General features: G+C 45.3%; 2 protein-coding genes across 5 annotated transcripts in view; one reads left to right on the top strand and one right to left on the bottom strand.

The window, feature by feature from the left end:
• LOC123499599 (protein LMBR1L-like) overlaps positions 1-5,258 on the top strand; it is a 37,297-nt gene extending 32,039 nt beyond the window's left edge. The window contains exon 11 of the mRNA XM_045247867.1: positions 110-5,258. Coding sequence (XP_045103802.1) covers positions 110-215 — 106 coding nt within the window. The 3' untranslated portion in view covers positions 216-5,258. The remainder of the gene's footprint in view (positions 1-109) is intronic.
• On the bottom strand, positions 2,844-16,642 carry LOC123499621 (collectin-12-like). Of its 4 annotated transcripts, none has more exons than XM_045247946.1 (7): positions 16,498-16,642; positions 6,935-7,187; positions 6,668-6,845; positions 6,014-6,135; positions 5,696-5,801; positions 5,338-5,530; positions 2,844-5,223 (listed from the first exon to the last, which is right to left on the bottom strand). In XM_045247946.1, the coding sequence occupies exons 2-6, from the start codon at positions 7,184-7,186 to the stop codon at positions 5,367-5,369; spliced, it is 822 nt and encodes a 273-aa protein (XP_045103881.1). In that variant the 5' UTR covers position 7,187; positions 16,498-16,642; the 3' UTR covers positions 2,844-5,223; positions 5,338-5,366. The 4 variants fall into 4 exon arrangements, with proteins under 4 accessions (XP_045103881.1, XP_045103860.1, XP_045103870.1 ...); XM_045247925.1 differs by lacking the exon at positions 16,498-16,642 and adding an exon at positions 9,219-10,510; XM_045247935.1 differs by lacking the exon at positions 16,498-16,642 and adding an exon at positions 9,344-10,510.
• Positions 16,643-16,921: the final 279 nt, after the last annotated feature.

Here is a 16,921-nt window from a genome sequence, read left to right as displayed (position 1 = left end):
CAGTAGTGAAGAGAAAGACTTGGTAGAGATGCTTAGTCATCATGAAGAGAGAAGATCAGTTAGCCTTTATTTTCTAGTCACCTTTAATAACCTTTTATCTTTGTTTTAGGTTCAAGTTGCTGGCGATGACGATGGTGAAGAGGGAGACCTTCAGACTACAAGCACAGGTGATGAACGGAACCATTATGAACACCAGCAACATCAAGGAGGAGTAGTGAGAGGAAGAGGAGTCACTCACCTACCTCCTCATCCCCTGTAGGCGTGGTTAACCCATGAACGAGTGTGTGAGAGCAAGAAGTATCAGAGTCAAGGATGCTAACATGAGACACACCTTTTCTTGTGGTATGAATGTGAGTATGCATCAGTGTGGGTCCAGAGGAGTGAAGGGAGGACATGTTCAGCCAGACCATAAGGTAGTCTTGGTATTTATTTATTACGTCTGTGCATTCCTTGTTTGCTGCGGCTGGAGTCTGTGCTGTCACGTTGGCCAGGCTGAAGACTTCCTCCCTGCTGCACATCCTGGACCCTCACAGTTAAGAGTCAGGGCCGCTCATGACTTGTGGAGTAAAATGAAGTCCAGATATTTATTATGCAAAGCAGGAACGTCCAGTGATTCTCCCACACTTATGACTGTGTTCTCAAGCATTTTGGTGTCTTGTCTGTACTCTTTGTAGGCTGTAGTGGTGACTATTGGGGCTCTCTGGGGTCTTTTCATGTTTCCAGTGATAGTTTAACAAAGCTTCTGTACCACTAGTGAGAAGAAATACCCTTGAGAACCCACACATTCATCTCTGTGGCCATTGAGAAGTATTGAGAAGAGAGCAAAGCGTTTAAGAATGTAGGCTTGTGTTGTTGCCAAGAGCCACCTATCCAGTGGCTCCCTCACTGAATCTTGCATCTCTCACCCTCATCAACCTTTATGGCAGTGCAGTTAACTAGCATTTCCCTGTGTGTGTTGTGGCTGTGGCTCGGTGTTGTGTGCTGCAGCCACCTCTGTGATTCTCCCGGTGCAGTCTTGGCAGTGCATGAGGCATTACTCTCATGAACTCCGCCAAGCTCTCTAGTGGAAGTTAACACAGGGTGATCTTTAGTATTTTTGTCTTGTGTACTTCTGTAGTTACCAGTCCATATAACACACACACACACACATGCACATGCACATGCACACAGTATTCAGGCAGCTGTAGACATTTAAGTGAGCTGAGTAGAGTAAGGTTTGGAATATTTCTGAGGCCATTGTGAAGTTGAGTGAAGGAACCGTACCAATGCAGTAATTTTGAGTTTAATTTATCAGGATTGGGGTGTTTAGGCTGGATAAATTTTGTGAGAATAAGGATAAGGAGTGTGTATAATCCTGAGTTTTGAAAGAGAGGATAATTGTAAGGATAAAGACAAGATCAACTAACACAACACAACATAACACTAACACATTTACACACGCACACGTCTGTCAGCCAAAGACTTCCTCGTGAGCATCTGTCGTAAGTGTTTCCAGTTATAGGATTATTTACTCAGCAAGTCCCTGTCGTCCCTTGCCTTACCTTACCTTACCTTGCCTGTGTATCTTTGCTCAAAGTTGTACAAGGTTGGTGTGTGCTCTGACCGGTGGTTGGCATGTGTGAGCTGGGATGACCGATTGGGAGCAGCGCCTTCTTTCCTCCCCTTGACATTAGTGATTTGCCTGATTGTGACCACCAGATACCTTTCTTAGTGATGATTGACCCAGATACTTTTGGCATGACCTTTACTTGTGGCTGCACCCTTGAACTGGTTGGGCTGACTGCTCCTGGTAGTCTGTCAGTGCTTAGAGGGTCATCTCATAACATTGAATGAGTGTTGTGTTGCCACTGTTGAGGCTGACTGATGACTAGTGGAACATTGGAGGCTGGAGGAGAGGAGAACTGAGGTATGAGCAGGAGCAAGAGGATGAGAGGAATATTGTATGATATCAAGAGGAGGAAGAGAATTAGAATTATGGGAGGGAGAGGAAGAGGAAGGAAGAGGAATAGCATGTATATTATAACCCTTTTCTCCTTCCTCTTTCGTAAGACACAAGACAGGAAGAAGAGGACAAGACTTTCTGCTGCTCCACATCTTTTCTCCCTTGATTGTGCTCTCTCTTCTTTCTTGCCTCCACTATGACCTGTGTCCTCTCAGAAGCATCACCTTGACCACTCTTGACCCTAAGCTGATTTAGGGCCATTAGTGTGGTAGTGGTGTGTGGTGTGGTGTTAGGGATGATCAGTGTTCTAGAAGAAGCAGTGATGTGCCACACCTTCTGGTCAGGGCATCGTTGTGGTAGGGTGTGTGGTGGTGTGTCTATATTCAATTTCTGCCCCAAGGTGGTGTTGCCAGTGTGTGTGTGTGTGTGGAAGTTTTATTGCCATTAAGTGTATGTAAAGACTTTGTTGAGTGTATGTGTGTAGATAGTGTACATAGGCTAAGTTGTAATGGCTAATGAGTTCTAATTCTTACGAGGTGTTTGGTCATAATATTGTGTTGGTGTGTGCCATGGCTGACCTAACACCAGAGGCAGGAGGCAGCAACAGGAAAGCTGGTTGGTAGCACGTCCTGCGGGGTCCGTGTCCTTCCCCATAACACTGGCAGAGGTAATGCTATGCTGGGCTGTCAAGTCTGCATATGGTTTTGAACTTGTATATTGTGTTTGTGAGTGGTCTGAATGGCACTCCAGTCAAGCTCCAGCTCCAGCTCCACTCCCTCCGACTCTCCACACAGCTGCCGTGCACCAGGCCACGTTGCCTCTGCTGGACAGTTAGTGGCAGTCACTCAGCTTCTCACTGATGGGTGTATAAATTTCTTATAATGAGAAGCTGGTGTGTGTGTGTGTGTGTGTGTGTGTGTGTGTGTGTGTGTGTGTGTGTGTGTGTGTGTGTGTGTGTGTGGCGGTGCATGGCTGTGGTGTGGGTGGACGGGTCGGGTAAGGGGCGGCACGAGCGGTCTCTGCTCATGTTCTAAGTTAAGGATGTACCACAATATCTTTAGTTTTATACTTTTATTTATAGTTTGTTAATGGAGGAATTTTGTGTTATTACTACCAAAGTGTTATAATGCATTAGAATTAGTTAGCATTGGTGGCGACAGCAGCAGCAGGCATGCTGCACTGCTGCAGTGAAGCATTGCTCTTGGATGCTGGGCAGCACTGGCATTCTTATGTTTAAATCAAATTGTGATAACATGACTTGGAGGGACCACTTGGTATGGGGTCACCTTCCCAGAATTTCCATACCTCTGTGTTATTTAAGATTTTGATACATAGTTTGGTGTTTATTATTAGCATGTACTTAAAAATATGTAAATAATTTTCACAGAGTCCTTTTGTCAAGTGGCAGTTGTACTAGTTTGGTGGGTGAGTCCAGTAGAGCCACTCTGTGGTGCCCCAGCCAGGTGGGGAGTCAGTTTGGGGACCTCTGGCCAGCCAGCCTTGCTCACACAAGTTATTTACAGTGCTAACTCAGGTTCATTATCATGTTAAAGTTCTCAGTGTGTTAGGCTGAAATGTGTAATGACTGACAACAGCCAGCTGGGCCACCACAGCATCCAGTGTGATGTAAACACCAATGGGTGTGTTGTGTCTTGAGTGTGATGACTCTTACCTCTCACAGCTGAACACTCGAGACAAAAAATAATTGAACGTACATTATGGCAAAGGAAGTGCATCTTTAAAGGTGACACAGAACAAGGAACAAACCTTTGCCTTAAGTTACCCACCACAGACAGCCGTGTGTGGTGTGATGCATGCATGAACGGGTCACGCTGCAAGCTTCTCAAATGCTTCCTAACATAAGTGTATGTAATCCGTCAAGACACGGTCAGTACACAAGCTGGGCTGACACTGTAGGAAATATGAGTCAGCCTTGACAATTTTAAGCACAATGTAATTTGAATGTTTAGACCATCAGCCCAATTCATGCATGAACTTGTCTTAGACATTTTTTGGAAAGTTCAACCTGGTCCTTGGATTTTCTTTGCACTGGTGTTGATTGCTCCAGAAAGAGTAACACAGCATTGGAAGATGTTGTCATTGTGACCCATTCATTCATAGTTAGGCATCACAAGTAGTGTATTCTTTAATCCCTCAGCATTAAGCATACATGTGTAAGCAATGCTACATACAAACAGTGTAGCATTGGTGCAGTGTGAACTCATTCTATGCTGCTTGCACACCTGTCACCCACAAGGTCATTAGTACTACTCTTGTGCCAAATACTTGATCGTTCTTGTCTTGGGTTGATCTGGTGCCTCTTGTTGGATCCAAGCCTATATTTCTGATGTCCTACGGAAGCAAGGAACACTCACACAATGCCAGTGTCTTTAAGACCTTTATTGTTATTGATCTCAATGATACACAAAGCTAAGGCAATCACAAGTAGCATCCTAAACACTGGATACTCAATAGCACTCCTGTTTATTTGTAATTGTTCATAAATGACACTGGTGTTGAATTGAGAATTGGGCTTGGCTTGGTGTGTGGCTTGCAATAATGGAACAAGTGGGCTGGTAGTGATCAGAATATATAGCACATAGGACCCCAGTAAGTGTGTGTGTTATTTGGGTGAAATATTGGTGAGGGGGTGTGGTGAATGACTGTGGTTTGTAAACATACTGTGGAGAACATACTGTGGGTCCTGTAGCCTGTAGGAGAGAGAGAGAGAGAGAGAGAGAGAGAGAGAGAGAGAGAGAGAGAGAGAGAGATTATCCATCACACATCTTGCTCTTCCAATTCAGCCAGTAAGAGTTGGTCACATAGCTTGTTCCTGTTTTGAGGCCACACCCAGGAGATGGCAGGCAGGCAGACACACACACACTAAAGGCAAGTGCATTTTGGAAAAATACTGACCCCCTTGGTACACAATGCCTTGGCAAAATGAGTTCACTCTGAACATTAAGCATGTAAGTAATACAAGTGCATATCCAAAATGCATGCATGCATATCAGTAGAGTCTAACTTATGTATGAGAGACACTCAGGAGGAAGGGATATAAATACAACACTGGGATGTTTGAGGTGAGGGAGGGGGGGGGACCACTGCTGCTTACCATTAGCTGCAGTAGTGGGGACTGTACCCGTCAGTGGGCGTGTTACACAGCAAGGCAGCATACACACCTGCCGTGAGATTGAGTGTAGCCTGATGGTGTCACTTGTGCCCTATGCAGTCCTGTAGGATACTGGCTCCTGTGCGTGCCGCCACAACCACCATCACCACTGTAAAGTTAACTAAATAAAATGTCTTTCTCTGATCCTCCTTTTGAACCATCATGTAAGGCAAATACTCATCAACTGGGACAAGACTGATCACAAGGAGAGCAGCTGCATCACCTCATCATCAGTGAGGGAGCAGCATGGCATCAGCGGTACAGCAGCGGCACCTGGCAGATGAAGCGCAGGGCATCCTGACACTGGTGGTCATTCCAGTGGCCATTGAACAGCATCACGCAGTCTTGGTCCTTATTTCCACGCATGTAGTTGTTGGGCTGACCACTGTCCCAATTACTGTAGGTCAACTTGCTCCCTGGAACAACACTAAGACTGTCACTATTCAATCTCAACATTGTCAATCAACACACACTGCACAATATTTGCCATCTTTCTATTCATATTGCTTGTTTTCTATGTAATTCTAACAAGAGAACACACACACACACACACTAGTGGCAATCCCTCTCCTAACACTTACGGTCAGCCCAGCGCCACACTCCTTCTGTCTGGCGGTCCGTCAGGCCAATCCAATACGGCTCAGAGGGATTGACGGCCTCACTCACAATTTCCTCCTCTTCAGGATTCTGGAACAGAGAAAAGGTAAACACAATTCTATGAGAAGCAAGAGAGTAAATTCATAAAACGAAGATGAATAGGAGAGATAATAAAAGCAAGAATAAAACAAAACAATAATAATAGTACATTGACAATGAGCGCTAGGAATTAGACTGCATTAACTACTGTAAATTATTGCATGTCGTGAAACAATTATCACTACAACCAAACTCGCTCTCACCTTGAACACAATCAGTCTTGCTCCGTCCTGTGAACACTTCCTGTTGGCCTGCCAATAGCCAAGTTGAGGCGCAGAAAACACACGGTATGCAAAGGTGCAGGCCATGGAGTAGCTGCTGGGCACTGTCAGGACAATACAGCATTGATGGTGTTACTCTTGTTGCTTGTAGTTACAGTATAGTACTGTTGTGTGTGTGTGTGTGTTCACCTTGGTCGCCTGCTGGTCATCCAGCCAGTCTTTCCCATTACGGAACAAGCTCATAGACTGATCTTTGGGTAGGACTGAGACCACAACGCACACTGGGAAAGCGAGGCCACAACCCCTCGAGTTACATCCCGTTCCTATTTACTGCTAGGTGAACAGGGACCACACAGAGGCTTGCCCATTTGCCTCGCTGCTTCCTGGGACTCGAACCCGGCCCTCTCGATTGCGAGTCGAGCGTGCTAACCACTACACTATGCAGTGTGTGAGTGTGTGTAAATACTGCCACTTACCAACAAGTTAAGCACCTAAACTAAAAAGTTGTAAAGGTCACTAATTTTATCCAATCTTAAATAAATCTTACAAAACTTATCAAGTGGTGACACTACACATCCCAGCATCAAGGAATTCTACAAAACTAAGACAAATCCCATCCTGAGACAATCTCCTCACCTAACGTTGGGGTGAAGGTTGGGGGAGGTACGGTGGAGTCACCCGTTTTGATAACAAACACATGACCCCCGGGCAAGGGGACAAGGGAAGCAGGGTGTGGCAGGCAGGGCAGAAGTTCACATCTGCCTTCAGTGCTCACACTTCTCCTCAGGTTGCTGCTCTTGTTGGAGGGAGTCACCTGGAGGGAAGACATAAGGCTGGGGTGAGTGGCACGAAGCATCACTTAAGGCTAGTGGTAGAGCCAAGCCAGCACTGCCCCATACCCACCAGAGCCTGAAGAGAAGCACCGGGACGCCACACAAACGCCAAGCAGTACTCAGTTGTTGCCGCAAAACAAAGCTGGCCACACTCTGAAATGCTACTGGCTGACACGGTGGTGTTGGAGGAGGCCGAGAGTGATGGCACCATGTCCCGAGCCACAGACAGGAAGGTGGTGGTTGGTGCAGCGGCAGTTGCTGCTGCTGTTAACACCGCCACCACTACTGCTGACTGTATTTGCTCCATCACCATCATTGTCATCCTACAAAGAGAATGCTCTACATTAAATGTTATAACTACATGACACCTGTGTATTGCAAACCTAAGTTAGTTGAAGCCTTGCTGGCCAACTATTGCTTATAATCACTGACAAAAAGTTGTGTACCTTCTTTTCCTCTCAGCCTTCCACCTCGTCATCCTTGGTGGATAACTTATCAGCAAATACAAACTTCCACATGAAGGACAGCAGTTAACTTGAAGGAAAGAGATCAACTAAAACAATTCACACCTCTTGGCTGTGTGCCTTCCCCACCCCCTCTCTCTTTCTCTTTGCACATGTGCACACGCACACAAACAAAGAATGGGCAATTATGATCCAATTCTTCTGCCTCCACATATCTCCTTTTCTTGTTCCTCCACTTTCCTCTCCTATCTTTTTCCTTTCTACATACTTCTTCATATTATGAGTACATTTCTTTTTTATGTAAGGAAAACTGGAAAAAAAAAAAAAAAAATTGCTTGTCCCCTTACAGGTCTGAAGTAGTTACCAAAAAGAAACGGATAAATTTCTTGAAACTTCCTTCTTAAATGAGGTAAGTCCACAGGAAGCAGACAGGGAGTTCCAGAATTAATTTACCAGAAAACGGTATGAATGATTGAGAGTACTGGTTAACTCCTGCATTAAGAGGTGGACAGAGTAGGGGTGAGAAAAAGAAGAAAGCCTTGTGCAGCAAGGCATACAGTTAGCAAGACCTGGAGAGCAGTTAGCATGAAAATAGCATTAGAAGATAGCAAGGGTTGCAACATTCCAGCAGAAAGAGACTTAAGACTGTCGGTCAGAAGAGGGAATTGGAGGGAAAAAAGAAAAAAAAAAAAAAAAAAAACACTCATACATGTGAAGAGTACTCCATACATGGGCAGATATGGCCCTTGTACAGAGTTAGCAGTTGGAGGAGTGAGGAAAGCTGGCAGACACACATCAGAACACCAAACTTCATTGAAGCCATTTTAGCAAGAGATGAGATGTAAAGTTTTCAGTTTAGATTATAAGTAAAGGACAGACAGGATAGTCACTGTAGAAGAGGGGCAGGATAGTTGTCTGGAAGGTTGAGTTGAGTTGATAGATAGAGGAATAAAATTTTTGAGGCATTGGCCATTGAACATTACTAGTATAGTTTTCTCTGCCCCAATATGAAATCTTAGAAAGATCTGATGTCAGGCGTTCTGTGGCATCCCTGTGAAAACTGTTCACCTCCTGAAGATTTGTTTGTATCTGAAAAGACGTGGAAAGGTGTAGGGTGGTATCATCATCAGCATAAGAGTGGATAGGGCAAGATGTTTGGTTTAGATCACTGATGAATAATAGGAAGAAAGTGGGTGACAGGACAGAATCCTAAGGAACACCATTGTTAATAAGTTTAAGAGAACAGTGGCCATCAACCAAAGCAGCAATAGAAACAGTTGGAGAGTAAACTCGAGATAAAATTGCAGAAAAGGGTGGAAACCGTAGTAGGGTAGCTTTGAGATCAAAGTTTTGTGCATACTCACTAAAACATACATATCAACTTTAACTGTGTGTGTGTGTGTGTGTGTGTGTCAACGAGAGAGAGAGAGAGAGAGAGGGGAAGGGGGAGGGGCATGGCGAGGTTGGGTGGAGGGCGCATTGCAGTATGGTGGGAAATGTTGCTCCTCTTCTTTTCAGCTGGTTGATATGGAAGCTTTTACAAGGTGGCTGACGGAAGATTAATCCATCAAGAGTCACAAGAAGCGAAAAGTGAAGTGGATAAAATGTCCGCATGACTCCATCACTTCGTAGCAACCCGAAACTTCAATTTAATATGCTCTCAAGTTACTCATGCAATATAGATCACCGACAGCTTTCAACAAGACATCTACATTCTCGTACCTCGTAACCCAATAACCAAGATATGAACACATTACTATCAATGTCAACCTAACCTTACATATTCCTGTCTTCGTCACTGGCAGTGGTGGCACACATGGCGGTGAGGCAGCAGCAGCCCATGCACCCCCCGCAGAGCAACTCATCCCAGCCAGTGACGCCACTACTCACCGTGTCCTTCCTCGCCCGCAAGCAGTGATGCCGTGATGTTATGACACGCCTCATGACAAACTAGCTTTGTTCCAGAATGACTAGGGTAAGTAACCTCAACACCCATACAGTCAACACGCCTTTACCTCCCCGTGCGTCATCTTTCTAGCGCCGCCCGTTTCACTCCCGTCGTTCCGTTGCTTCACATGCCCAGCACTGAGCCAGGGATAAACTGACGCGCCACACGGGCCTCCACACTTCACACCCAACACATCTCATGAGTGTCGCAACGCCGCTATATGAATAGCTAAGGCAAGAGGGGAGGCCGCCACGTCATTATCCTTGAGAGAGAGAGAGAGAGAGAGACACGGGACAGCGGCGGATGGGAGCTGGGGGAGTCGGCCACTCAGCTGACTGTCACTCATTCGCCGCCTTGAGTTTTAACACACAACGCGCTTAGAATATGTTATGAATAAAACAAAATCACTCCATCTACGCCCAAAACTATATTTTGAAGGAAATTCTTTTTAATGCACACATAGCATGCCATACTGTAATAATAAGGCGCTTTCAAACAAATTCGCGGGCACATTTTAAACACAAACTCGCCGTAACATCTCAAAGGGATGTTGGCGGCGTGTTCAAATTGTACCTAAATTTTTCCCACTAGTCTTGGTACCGGCATACAGACCGCACAGGGCTGGAAAGGGCAAGGCAGAAAACATTTCAACACATCCACAAGCTAAGGTCTTGTGATCTTAAGTGTTAATACTAGCTCTGCTTTCAAACTCAAACCAACGCAAACTCTTTGTTAAAGTAATCGTTAGTGATATGAATTGGTATAGACCTATTGATTGTAACAAGTCTATTAGAATCTAAAAATTTCAGCTACCGTAATGGTTGGTTGGGTGTTGGCTGGGGCTGTGTCAAAGTAATGTTTAGTGTTTACAGTTTACCGCACTGGCAACTTTTGATTACATGAGCGAATGCGTGGGCATCGCCACACACCAGCCAGCAAGCAAGGCGGGACATGCCGGTGTTTTAGAACTAATGAGAAGACCATTCTTTCCTTTAATGACCGTTGATTGTAATGGCAGCACCAGGAAGCAATATTCCGGGAAGACAATCGATATTCTCCCCGCTCCTCACAGCAAGTGTTTCCCATGTTCCGTTATCAACGCCAGGCTGCCTCCTTCCTCAGCCATCTGTTACTGCGTGTATGTGTTTAGTATATATGTTACTATTAAGGCGGGTTCACACGTGTCAATATGCGACTGAAATAGCAAGTCGCTAAAAGTAGTCGGAACACGTTCACACAGAGCGACTGGGAAGTATCAGCTGGTTGGCGGGAAGAGAATGTAAACAAACAGCTACCCAACAAGATGTCTTCCTCTGGTGACGATGACGATTGCGATCAAATTCAATCCTCACCTCCAACAGCACCCTGCATAGAGGGGAACAGTTCTTGGAGAGTGGCAGCGATCTCATCGAACGTCGATTTGCGTAAGCTTTTTTTGCTGTAGAATTCATTCAGATGTGCTTTTTTCCCTCACAAACTCTAACATCTCTACATCTGGATACCACATTTTCAAACATTTCTCAGTGACGTCACAACGAACAAAATCGCAAATCGACTGAACAAGACCAACATGTTTTGCGACTGTTTTTTCCAGTGATATTCAGTCGGAAACTCTAAGGACTTGTAATTTTAGTCGCATATTGACACGTGTGAACCCGCCTTTAGTCGGGTAACATTCTCGGTCATAATCCAAAATCACTACAAAATGTGATATCACGCTTTATTACATGTTTCATTTGAATATATTGTTCAACCAAATGCAGCAGTAGAACCATTAAGCGGTCATCGTTCGAGAAACCAATATAGCTTAATTAGGCCCGCCAGGCGCCAGACGTAACAGCTGCACTGCTGCACTGCAGAGCTGCATCGATATCCACTGTCCACGCCATGCCAGTGAACATTACCAAGCAAAATAACGCACTCATTTGCTGCAATCACAGGCATTATGTGGTTGCAGACATATTACACTAAACGTTTTACACAACACGAGCCTTGTTTTTGTGTCTCCAGTGTAGCCTGACACGCTGCCGCTGGATGCGAGGAAGCAGTAGTGCTGCAGTAGCTGCTGCTTTGCATCGCCAGCAAGTATTGTCAAGACTGCGGTAAAACCACGAATCTTGCAGGGATAAAACAGTATTGTCAGTGTGATTACTGGGTTGTACAGAAGGATCACTAGAACACTAGCGTTAGCATGGTGATACCGGGAACATGTCTTGGTGCACTACATACGTGCTAGCACGTTCACGGAAAACAAACAAATAATAATGCGCGTGTACCATTGTTTTCACAGTTTACTGTTACGCCCATAATATATGTTTTCATTTACTTCTGACGCTATTATTCACAGTGTACAAGCACATGCGGGTTTTCCGAGTCCGTGTGGAAGGCGCGTGTATGACTTGAAGGCGCCACACATAACCTATGCGCCGCGCCAGCATAATACTGAGACGCGGAATTGGTTTGGTGGTGTGTGTTGCGGCGGCAGTGGTGGAAAAGTAACGCGATACCCAAGTCACGACCCGGCAGTAAAAAACATGTCAAGCAGTGGAACTCTGTTATTACGAGGCAACAATTTTAAAAATGTAAAGCAGTAATAAAGCGTACATCATCCGGCTGTGCATCGTGAAAAGTCGCGCCAGGATGAACAAGGGTGGGCGGGAAGGGCGGGAAGAGTATGTGCGGGAGGAAGGAAGCACGCGATAATAGCTATTGTTGTAATGAGGGAGGAAGGGATGGAGGGACGTGCACCAGGAAATCCAGAACACACCACCCTTACCAAGTTCCTAAGTTAGCAGGATTATCAGTATTACTGTGGTGGCCAGTCAAGGTCACTCAACCTTCTCGCGTGCTGGAGGGCGTTGTTTCTCCCACTGTCTACATGACATCACAAGCAATGCTCCAAAAAACAGATCCAGTGCCGAGCAGCATTGTCAAAACTTTACAGTAATTCTCGTGAATGCATCCTTCAATGAAATCTCATCTAACCCATTATTCTGCTCGGAACTATTATTCACCACATCTCAGCAGGTAATGAAACTTCAAAAAAATAAAATAAATAAATAAATAAATAAATAAATAAATGAAAAATATAGAATAAAAATAAACTAACTAAATAAATAAATAAATAATAATAACAATAATAATAATAATAATAATAATAATAATAATAATAATAATAATAATTATTATTATTATTATTATCATTATTATTATAAATAATAATAGATAATCGCATTTCTATCCACAAATTATTATTGTTTGTGAGGGAAATACATTATAAAGAAAAAATTCATTTAAAAGTCTGTAATATTAAGGAAACGGATGTGTGTGTGTGTGTGTGTGTGTGTGTGTGTGTGTGTGTGTGAAGAGGCGGAAGCAGCAGCCAGCCACCCCGCAGGACTTCTGTGGCGATGTAGCGCGGCGTGGAAATCACCTTGACTGTTACACGTCAAATGACGACTCTTCACAAATGCATGGGCTTTCTGTGTCATATTTTACAAGTGCAGCTTGTAGACAAAACTTCCTGGTAAAGCAGCCGTGCAAGCCAAAACAAAAGAATATAGAACATTTATAGCCATCTCCGGTTCTGTCTTGCAGGGGCGAGGTTGTGACTAGTGACATACTACGCGGCGAGCAGCGGAAGTGTCCTATTGTGTTTGCCGGAGAGAATAGTTTGTGTTGTTCTGTAGTGTTCAAGGCGACACCCGGAACATCCTGGAGAGTTGGGAAACCATAACTCCTGGAGGATTGGGAAGTCTTAACATACCAAAATGCAGAAGGCATAAAAGACATCCTCCTCCTCCACAGCCTTTAAATAGTTTCCTCTGAATTCCGATGATACATTGGCTGGCAGTTAGAGCCAGTGCAGTTATCACGCTGGAGGGATAAAATTTTGACAAGGACAAAAATCTTGAAAGGCAGACTCATTTCAGTGCACACAATCCCTCTGCTTCTTAACTTGGCGTCTTTGTGTAGAAGAGATGTTAGTAAGCTTCACATCAAGGAAGGCTGCACTGTTTGCAACCATGTTCGAGTCAGATGTGCCTTAAGGCGGGTTCACACGTGCCAATTTGCGACCGATATTTTACGTAGGCAAAATTGATGTACCGGAAAAAGTCAACAGAAAAGAAAATGGCTGTGGATACGTCCCTGGCTAAGTATAAGGAAAGAAGGGAGTGTCTACCACACTCTAAATTAGCCTACATTTGTGACGTTATAAGAAAATGGTTTATTTTTAAGATTATGCACAATCGCGATGAAATTAAATTCTGATGTCTTCAATCCTCACCTCCCTGCATTGAGGAAAACTTCTTGTAGAGTGGCAGCTATTTCGTGGAACAAATTTTTTTTTTTCTGTATAATTCATTTCTGGGGTCCTAGATGTGTTCTTTTTCCCTCACCAAATCTAACATCTTCTCTGTATCTGGAGACAACATTTTCAAAGCTTACTCCGCGACGTAAATAAAGTCGCAAAACGACTAGCAAGACCAACATGTTGGTCTTGTTTTGCGACTGCTTTCTGCAGTCGATAGGCGCCGATTGTGAGTCGGAAACTCTATACGTACACAAAATATCAGTCGCAAACTGGCAAGTGTGAATCCGCCTTTACGTAATGGTCAGCGCTGTGATGAGAAAGATGCTGTGCATTTCCACGCAGTCTCCTAAATCCAAAAGAGTTCCTACCGACCTACAATAACTAATCTATCACTGTTTTACTTAGAGTGCTGGACAAAGCGCGTCTGTTTGTTGCTGATGTAAGTTCACACCACACCACACCTCCCGCCGCGCCAGTGTGCATCTTTCGAGCGAATTCTGCCAGCGGCAGTGTGTGTGTGTGTGTGTGTGTGTGTGTGTGTGTGTGTGTGTGTAATTCACCACCACGGGTGTCTGCTGGTCACCCAGCCAGTCTTCACCATTACGGAGCGAGTTCAGAGCTCATAGACCGATCTTCGGGTAGGACTGAGACCACAACACATTCCACACACTGGGAAAGCGAGGCCACAAGCCCTCGAGTTACATTCCGTACCTATTTACTGCTAGGTGAACAGGGGCCACACATTAAGAGGCTTGCCCATTTGCCTCGCCGCCTCCGGGACTTAAACCCGGACCCTCTCGATTGTGAGTCGAGCGTGCTAACCATTACTGTTTCACTGTTTGATCTGCTGCAGTCTCTGACGAGACAGCCAGACATTACCCTACGGAACGAGCTCAGAGCTCATTATTTCCGCTCTTCGGATAGGCCTGAGATCAGGCACACACCACACACCGGGACAACAAGGTCACAACTCCTCGATTTACATCCCGTACCTACTCACTGCTAGGTAAACACCACCTACACGTCAAAGGAGACACACCCAAATATCTCCACCCGGCCGGGGAATCGCACCCCGGTCCTCTGGCTTGTGAAGCCAGCGCTCTAACCAATGAGCTACCGGGCGTGTGTGTGTGTGTGTGTTAATACAGGATATGTGCCAGAATTCTCAATCACCAGCGCCATCTGGGAAGACGGGTCCGTAATTGTGCCATTCTTGTGACAGCTAATAGGGACGGCGTGACTCGATCGCTGTTGCGAGAAGCTTCACGAAAGTGACGCGGCAGCACACGGCACACTTTGAACAACAACAACAAAGTTATGCCCGGACACGATGCTCTCACTAACCACCTGCATGACTGCAAACTCTCTTAGTGGAATTCCTCTGGGCTTCAGGACCCGTCACCTCAACATTACAACAATTCTCCACGTGTGTGTGTGTGTGTGTGCAGGTTGTCACATGGTTTTCGTATCTCTTCTGTATTTTCTTTGAACAACTTTCTTTCCCCTGATTTCCCCCTCAACCCCTCGTTAAGTGTCGGCCCAGACCTCCAAGTTGGGTTCTTCTCCGACACACACACACCTACAAATGGCGCCCGTCTGCCAGCTGCTCCCAAACCTGGCAGAGCTGGGCGGCGTGTGACGGGCGTTAAGTGAAAAGGTGGATGGCAAACACTATAATCGCGAGTCTTTTTAACATATAACACACTTATTACATGAGCTTGCAAGTCCGTTTATTTTTCATACATTCGAAAGCGACCACGGTGCTTTCCCCAATAAAGCAAATTACCTTCCATTACACACAACACAAGCAGAATTGGTTCCCTGAGTGTGTCTGTGGTGTATGACTTCGTGTTAACAGATCCATGAATTAACTTTCAGCTTTTCACCGCGGTGCAAAAATATTTTTATTCTATTCTTATCATTGACATAGCAGCGTTTCACCCAGGCGGACGCTGCACCCCTATATTTTGTCCTCACTTGCCATCAGTCTTTTTTTTTTTTCCCGTCGAGAAAGTGCTAATGACAACCTGCATCGGCAGCAACTCTCCGCTGTTGCTTCGTAACGAGTACAATATTGAAACAAAGAAAAAATCGTTTACCGAAACAATTTCGATATACCGAAACTATAAATTGCCGAGCAGGATTCTAACACGTGCTATTACAAGACACGGAATGACTCCGCCAGGCCATTGTATTACACAACCCGCTGGAATACCTGTCAAAATTTTTTTTTTTCATTTGAAATAATGCATATTCATTTGTCCTAAGAATCATACTGAGAGAGAGAGAGAGAGAGAGAGAGAGAGAGAGAGAGAGAGAGAGAGAGAGAGAGAGAATTGATTTCCAGTACATCCCTACAGCCTCTCGGCGGTTATCCAGGGCCACGTTAACACAGGTGACCAGCACACAGCCCCTAATGCCACCCACACCCCGCCCCAATGCAGTGTAGGGACATTCTTACATTGTTACGGGGACGCAAATGGCACGAGGCGAGTTGCACGTCTTGCTAACAAATGGTGCGGGGTCGAGTAGCGCGGGTTAATATCGCTTTGTCGCTGTTCGTGGGTTTTCAGAACTAACACTCAAAATAACCCGGTACTTGTATCAATACTTCCTGGTCATCATCTTCTCTGGGCCTAATGTACGTCGTCTTCATTATGCTGCCAATTGTTTCCAAACTTGAGTAGGTCGGGAAAAAAGAACCGCCTCACCTCCACTTCTACCTTGCATTGCCCAAAACTTGTGTTGTCAAAACTGGCTAAATTAACTTTCCGGCATTTCATTGCCCACAATGAATAGCATCTAGTGAATCTGTCGCCGGTGTGCGGCGCGGCTCAATATTTCATAGGCAGTGAAAGACAAACAAGCAGCTGGAATGCAAGCAAGTGTGGTAGAGGAAATCTCACGTCTCAAATGCAGCGCTGAGGAGGGGAGGGGGAGCGGCGGCGACGGCAACAGCAGCAATGGCAGCGGCGGCACGTCTCTGCCTGATGACGGACGGAGCTACACTGGCTGACTGCGACTGGAAGGGAGCAAAGGACTGTTCACTGTTTCCAGCTTCCACTTCCTCGCTGTCTCCCCCGTTGTAACGGACTAAACATCAACTCGCCCTAGTGAAGTGAAAAGTGACGCCGTCATACACTCTGAACTCCCACACGGCATACTTTAGTTGTTTCCTCAGAGGTTGGCGTGGCGGCCCCAGCTGATCAGTGGTCACAAGACACACCATTAACTCTGACACGGTGTTTGTCGTGACGATCACAACTTGTCACTCTCTACAAAGGAAAGTTTCCAGTTCCCAGCACTGTTCACTTCGGTTTCCTTGTCTTT

The sequence above is a fragment of the Portunus trituberculatus genome, chromosome 8 (assembly GCF_017591435.1).
Source record: "Portunus trituberculatus isolate SZX2019 chromosome 8, ASM1759143v1, whole genome shotgun sequence".
NCBI lineage: Eukaryota > Metazoa > Arthropoda > Malacostraca > Decapoda > Portunidae > Portunus > Portunus trituberculatus.
The sequence above is the reverse complement of the archived record's forward strand: the minus strand, read 5'-3'. Positions and strand labels throughout refer to the sequence as shown.